This window comes from Anas acuta, chromosome Z (genome assembly GCF_963932015.1).
Source record: "Anas acuta chromosome Z, bAnaAcu1.1, whole genome shotgun sequence".
Lineage (NCBI taxonomy): Eukaryota > Metazoa > Chordata > Aves > Anseriformes > Anatidae > Anas > Anas acuta.
In genome coordinates this window covers 7,981,430-7,988,982 of record NC_089017.1, presented here as the reverse complement: position 1 = coordinate 7,988,982, position 7,553 = coordinate 7,981,430, and the positions used below count along the sequence as shown (strand labels likewise).

The window sequence follows — 7,553 nt, the reverse complement described above, 5'->3', positions numbered from 1 at the left end:
GACAATCACCTCATAGACTAAACTGAGAAGAGTGTAAACCTTGTGTTACAGAAGTCATTAAAAGAGTAAAGTGCTAAGAAAACTACTTTTAAAGTTTTTACTCCTTGAAACTAGATAACGACCGTTACAAAAATCTCATGTCCATCCTTTTGTTGTTTAGATGTGGGAAACAGGAATGTTATCGCAGCTGCAGGGTAACAGTATAGACTGTACTTTTCGGGGGGAGGAGGGAAGGAAGGGCAAGCTGTCAGATACGGTGATATGAATGGTATTCCCTGCTCAAATGTAAAAAATTGGAGAGTGGTTAGAAGCATGCAATTGGTGCCTTTTGGTTGAGTGATGAATATATCTGAAAATTAAAATGAATGCATTGTGCTAGCTTTGTTCGTGTCAAAAAAAAGGATTTTCAGAGTTTATCTTTGAAGAAGTAGGAGTCATGTGAGTGCATCATGCTGACAAACACAAAATCTGCACTATTCTCAAGGGTTCTGTTTAATGAGAGAAACAGATCTGCAGGGGAGAGTGCCGACCATGCCAATGACAGCAGGACACATACAGGCATTTTAAGGACTTTGATTGAACACTAATTGCAAACACTTGGGTTTGTTTGTTATAATTGAGTGTTCACAAAACTGTTAGACTCAAATTAGATTATAATGTCTTTGGTCTCATGTTCATAGTTATTTTCTCTGTAACAAAACCTTGCACCATTTGGAGGCTGCAGAAATAACGACATTAACTTGTGACACAGCTAAGCCAACTGCACGGCTATATTCCCTGCTTCATAGTTTAAAACCAACCAAAGGGATATTCCTTGCCATACATGTATGACGTCACACTCAACAATAAAAGGTGGAAAAAGGAAGGAGAGGGGAGGGGTGGGCTCTTGAGGACAGACTCTTCGGGTCTGTCCTCCTGAACAACAGCTACATGTTCTGCTTCCAGGACGTGGTCATTGGTGGGAAGTAAAGAGTAATTTCTTTCCTCTGCACTTCTACATGGCCTTTGCTTTTTGTTGTTGTTGTTTTTGTATTTTTCCCCTTTCCCTTTAGTTAAATTACTTAATTATTAATAATTTTCCCTTACTAATTATTTTTCCTTTAATTAAATTATCCTTATCTCTACCCGTGAGTTGTTTCTTTCCTTTTCTTCCTCTCCTTTTCTGAGGAGGGGGAGTGAGAGAGCAGTTGCGGTGGAGTTCAGCTGCCTAGCTGCCTAGCAAAGTAAAACCACCACAGTTTTCATTGAAGTAGATCAGTGAAGATATTCCTCCTTTCTTTTGCGGCTGATCACTCAAGGTAAAAGTGACCTATGTAAAGTAATGAGCACATTGTTTTTTCAGGCAAAGTTACACATGCCTTAAGCAGTACATTGCTTTTGTAAGGGCCTTTCCCACAGCACTTCCCTTTGAGTGCTAGATAATGCTAAAACACTACAGATATAAACTGAGGTCCTTTCTGGTACTCAAGATCCAGCTCATGACACTTTTTAATGTACTTCTTTATGAGTGAATTTCACAGACTAACAAATGTCCCCATATTCCATTTTAGTGGTTAAGCAACATAACATCAGCTATACACTGATACATAAAAAAACACATACATCCTCTTCTTAAAGGTGGCCCATGAAAAAACTTGTACTCATCAAAAAACTTTTTGATCCTTTGTCACATAAAGATGTCCTGATGTTATTTAAAGTCTGATGGTTTACTATTAAGATAATAAAACCAGAAATAACAGTAACAATTTAGGTCCAGTGCAAAATTCCAAAACCTATTTCTGTTGTTAGGTGAGTTCATTAAAATTAACAACAAAAGTTGTTTATGTACAACTATACAATACGTAAAAAATACTGACTAAATATACTTAGTTTTACACAGGCATGATGTCGTCTTGAGCTCATTCCACTGCACTCTATTCTTTCTTTAAGCATCTGAGCTAAATCCTTCCTCTAGTTACAAATGCATAATGCTCTTTATTATAAGGAAGGCTTTACAGATATGACTGCTAATTTGACCAAAAGTATTAATGGGCAACACAGTTGCAAAGCAAAAATGAAGAAAAAGAAGGAGCATAAAGGTTTAAATGTACATGACAGCTATCTACAAGATATGTCATTCTCTTTTGGTAAACTTCTCTTATGTAGAGTAAAATACATTCAGTCCATCAATGAGATGTCATGATTAATTCAAACCTGATTAATGTTTATTTTTAATTAATCCAAAATAAATTTCATAATGTTATGATGAAAAAATATATAGGGATAATCTAATCGAATTTACATTTTCATAGATGAAATGTCAAAACAACAGGATTATCTGTGCTTTCTGATTTTCAGACAAATTATTTTGCTTTTTTTCATTTACAGTTTCATGTGGTGTTCTACACTCAACAGGCAATTTATTAATGATTTTATTACCTGAAGGAATTCTACAAGGAAAACGAACACATTCTTAACACAGGGATACAAAAAACGTGATGCAGGGCTGGACCACAATATCTTGTCTTCAGCAGTGACCGGCAGTGGATGATGAGCTTGAGAACAGGACAAGCTGATAGGGTTCTTCCCCAGAACACCTTCGGATTCTCCAGCAGTTCACTGTTAGGGAAGTACAATGATCCCAAAAAGATCCTATAAAATCTGTTGTGTGGAGTCATAAGGATTCATTTTGAACATCTGTATCTGTTGATTGTCAGCCAATATGGCTGGTTTCACTGGAGACTTTCTGTTGCTGTCAGAACTGGTGTTTTGTGCTGGCTGACCTCAACGTGCTCACCAATCATGTGGCCAACATGACCATTCTTTATATATTTTACTGCAAACGTGTCTCTACATAGTAGTAATTCCATATACAAGACAGTTGTGTGCAGTGTTTCTAGGTATGCAGAGTTTGGCATTAAAAATTAGATGTTCTTTACGACCTATTCACAAACAGAAAAGGACCGGTGGAGGATGTGATTGTCGGGAGCTGTCTTGGGCAGAGTGACCACGAAATGGTGGAGTTCACTATTATTGGCGAGGCCAGGAAGGGGACCAGTAAAACCGCTGTATTGGACTTTCGGAGGGCTGACTTTGGGCTGCTCAGGACACTAGTTGGTGGAGTCCCTTGGGAGGCGGTTCTGAAGGGCAGAGGGGTCCAGGAAGGCTGGGCGCTCTTCAAGAGGGAAATCTTAATGGTGGTCTGTTCCCATGTGCCCAAAGACGAGCCAGTGGGGAAGAAGACCAGCCTGGCTCAACAGAGAACTGTGGCTTGAGCTTAGGAGAAAAAAGAGGGTTTATAATCTTTGGAAAAGTGGTCAGGCCACTAGGGAGGACTATAAGGATGTAGCGAGGCTATGCAGGGACAAAATTAGGAAGGCCAAAGCTCATCTGGAGCTCAATCTGGCTACTGCCATTAAAGATAACAAAAAACGTTTTTATAAATACATCAACACAAAAAGGAGGACTAAGGAGAATCTCCATCCTTTACTGGATGCGGGGGGAAACTTAGTTACAAGAGATGAGGAAAAGGCGGAGGTGCTCAATGCCTTCTTTGCCTCAGTCTTTAGCGGCAATACTGGTTGTTCTCTGGATACCCAGCACCCTGAGCTGGTGGAAGGGATGGGGAGCAGGATGTGGCCCTCACTATCCACGAAGAACTGGTTGGTGACCTGCTACGGCACTTGGATGTGCACAAATCAATGGGGCCGGATGGGATCCACCCAAGGGTACTGAGAGAACTGGCAGAGGAGCTGGCCAAGCCCCTATCCATCATTTATCAGCAGTCCTGGCTATCGGGGGAGGTCCCAGTTGACTGGCGGCTAGCAAACGTGACGCCTATCTACAAGAAGGGCCGGAGGGCAGACCCGGGAAACTACAGGCCTGTCAGTTTGACCCCAGTACCAGGGAAGCTCATGGAGCAGATCCTCTTGAGAGTCATCATGCAGCACTTGCAGGGCAAGCAGGCGATCAGGCCCAGTCAGCATGGGTTTATGGAAGGCAGATCCTGCTTGACGAACCTGATCTCCTTCTATGACAAAGTGACGCACTGGGTGGACGAGGGAAAGGCTGTGGATGTGGTCTACCTTGACTTCAGTAAGGCTTTTGACACCGTCTCCCACAGCATTCTCCTCAAGAAACTGGCTGCTCTTGGCTTGGACTGGCGCACGCTTCGTTGGGTTAGAAACTGGCTGGATAGCCGGGCCCAAAGAGTCGTGGTAAATGGAGTCAAGTCCAGTTGGAGGCCAGTCACTAGTGGCGTCCCCCAGGCCTCGGTGCTGGGGCCGGTCCTCTTTTCGCCATAATCACCAATTTATTAGCATGCAATTTCTAGTAATTAATTGTGTGGCAGAAATCAATATGTAGTGTACAAAGAGAAGCAAGTGTTTATTTTATTTTATTTTATTTTATTTTATTTTATTTTATTTTATTTTATTTTATTTTATTTTATTTTATTTTATTTTATTTTATTTTATTTTATTTTATTTTATTTTATTTTATTTTTTATTTAGACATCGTAAGTCTCAAGTTAACTCATAACTTGTCCCAATTCTTGGGACATGAACAACTATTAACGTGAGTTAAAAGCTATCTAAGAAATAGGGAGAGGAAGTAGAAATAAATCACTTGGTTTATTGACCTAAAAATCAGAATTAATATTGAGTAATCCTGTAGTGTAGATGAAGAGAAAGGAGCCAACAATACAGCAGTAGCAATTGCAGATGGGTTACTTAAATCAGTCAGTCTGCGAAATGATGTTGAATTCTTCCACACTGTTAAGTGAATAGTCACTAAAATGGCAACTAGTATGATTAATGACATAATACAAGTGACAAATCACTAGGTGGATGAAATAAAAAGTCCTTTTAAAATACATGTTATGGGATTTGAAACTAACTATCGATAATTTCAAGAAAATATAACTGGCCATTACCATGAACAGTGCGTTAACAGTGCTGTTCGGTCTACAGTCTGATAGAAAAATAAATGAAATGTTAGGAAATGTTTGGGAAAGAATGAAAAATAATTCAGAATACATCAAACTTAGCTCCGTGCCATGGCCTTTTTCCACAACACCATGTCCAGAGAAGGATATTCCGGAATTAGAGGCTTGAGAGCTGCAACAGAAACAGGAGCAACTCTCACTGGAATAAAAATTGAAAACTTTGGAACTGTCTGTCTTAGAAGATGAATAGACTATGTGATAAAAGTGTAACAATGAAACATTGTTCAGAAGCTAGAACAGGACTGTTTCACATAACAGTAATAAAGCAATAATAAAGTAATAAAGCAACTTAAACGGAATATTGGCAAACTAAAAAATTGTAACAGATCTTTGTGCAAAATGAAGATGACTCTGGCACTTACTGACATGTACCTGTGAGGCTAAGGATTTAGCAATGTTTAGACAGAGACTGAACAACAAACCGAAGTTCACAAAACTACACGGTACTAACAGTTCAGGCTGAGGATTCTGCAGTTGGGGTAAAATGGCACACTTCAGGATTCACGCCAATGCACACTGAGGTTGTGATGAAGATGAATGACTCAGTGTCTGCCTGCTCTTGGACTTCTTGCATATTCTTCTGCAAAGCATCTGCTCCAGCTGCTCTGAGAAACTAGACTGGCCATATGGTTCCCATAAACCTTTAGCAAATTCCTACCTTCATGTCTTGAACTTCTAGGATTAGAGGCAGTTTAACGCTAGTCTTGCAGCACGATGGCCTGAGGTTGGTGCCGCTGGAGCTGCAGAATTTGGGGCTGTTACCACTTAAGTGACCAGCGGGGGACTCACGTTAGACTTCATAAACGTGCTGCAGAGTGCATCTGCAAGGTGGGGACCGCGATACCTCCCCTGCATTTGCTTTGTGCCAGCGTGGGAGTAATTACACACGGTGCTCGCTTCGCTTAGCATTTAATTTCCCCGTCTTTTTGTGTCCTCCGCGCACAGGAGCCGCGCCCGCCGGCTCTGCCCGAGGCTCCCGGCGGCCCCTTGCTGAAGGGCTGAGGAGATGGCGGCCCCCGCTGAGGGGCGGAGGAGACGGCGGCCCCCGGGGAGGGCGGCCTCGAACCGACGCTCCCCGCCCCGCCACCGAGAGCCCCCCCGTTGGCGATAACCACCGCGGGCAGCCGCTCCGCCCTCCCGGAGGCACCGAGCCGCCGGGCTCTGCGTGTCCCCTCCCAGAGGCCGGCCCCGAGAGCGGCGCTCCGCGGGCTGCCGCCTCACGGCCCCGCCGGCCGCACACCCCGGCAGGAGGCGCCGCTGCGGCCGTTGGCCGTGGGGGTGGACGTGAGGGCTGCTGGCGGCGGGGCCTCTCTGCCCGCCTCAGTGCGGGGGGTCGGCGAGGGGAGAGCTGATGAGACCAAATCCAAAGCTCTAGTCCCTGTTCCCATTTATACGATTATATATATGTGTGTATAAAGGTGCTTCTTCATCATCATGAGAAACCAACCCATTCCGGCGTGCGAAAGGGGTTTTTCATACGCAGGCAGGCAGCACGTCTGTGCGGGCTGTGATGTTTCAGTCAGACCTGGGCACGTCGGGAAGGCAAAACCTGACCTCGCCAAGCGAAGAGGCTGGCCCGGTGACCCCTTAAGTCCCACGGAACGATGCTGCGCAGGTAGGTTTTGTTGGCTGGGCTCTTGCATGTCTGCTGTGTGCCCCCCCGGAAGGGCATTTATGGGGAACGGGATAGTGCTAACAAGAAGTGTTTTGTGTGACAAGTGGTATTGGCAATGCCAAACACAGCTTGTCTGGTGGTAGTGTCGTTATTGTAAGTTCCTGGTGGTGGTCTGACAGAAATCTCCAAGTTGCGTTTCAGTTGAGCAAAAGACAGTACCAGGTAATGCATGTTTGGGGATTTATGAATACAGCACCCCAAAGCGGTTTCTCCTTGCTTTTAGTAGTCTTGAATCCCAGGTCACCTGAACTTCCTGTACCTTCCCAAAACGCTGGACCTGACAGCGGATAGGAAAAGTGCCCACATCCCCACCCCTACCCTGCTCTGAGCACTGGGGCGCTGGGGGCAGAACTGGTCCAGCCTCGCTCATCCGAGAGGTGCAGGACTGCAGAGGTGGACATCAAATCCTCTGTCATCTACATGGTGAGCAGGATCAAGATTTGAGAATGACTCAAATGAAATTGTAACGATCACATTTTTAAGGGGATGCTTAAAGAAAGAAGTGCTTATATTCAGCACGCTCTGCACGTGATGCCACCAATCATTTTCTACCTAACAGGTTAATGAATGAAATAAAAACAGCAGGGGGAAGTGTACACTTTCAAGGTCTATGTGATGCTACAACTAATTTAGCATGTTTAAGTTAATTAATCAATCAACCAGCCCTTTTAGTTTGTGCTTAGGTTTGAGCACGCATACTCCCATTTATTTATATGCCCCAAATTAAAGGATGTGTGAGTGTTGTTGGGTCACAGCCTTACTATCTGCACAAACAACGTGAGTGTTATTTCTATGCTACTTTGTAAGGATTTATGAAATTTAATATTGGTACAGTGCCCTGAAATTGGTAAACCTTTATATGGCAATGGATTTTATAGCCCTTGCAATTCGTAT

The 7,553-nt window shown here is 43.5% G+C and overlaps 1 protein-coding gene across 4 annotated transcripts in view; it reads left to right on the top strand.

The window, feature by feature from the left end:
* The first annotated feature begins 6,174 nt into the window (after window positions 1–6,174).
* The window catches only part of RANBP3L (RAN binding protein 3 like), a 44,749-nt gene continuing 43,370 nt past the window's right edge, over window positions 6,175–7,553 (top strand). Inside the window, exon 1 of one of the 4 annotated variants that reach the window (XR_011091082.1) lies at window positions 6,175–6,599. Coding sequence is in view for 3 of the 4 variants with exons in the window: in XM_068666349.1 (XP_068522450.1) it covers window positions 6,419–6,599 (181 nt within the window). In the remaining variant the exon portion in view is untranslated. The remainder of the gene's footprint in view (window positions 6,600–7,553) is intronic. The other 3 variants (XM_068666349.1, XM_068666350.1, XM_068666348.1) reach the window with 3 other exon arrangements.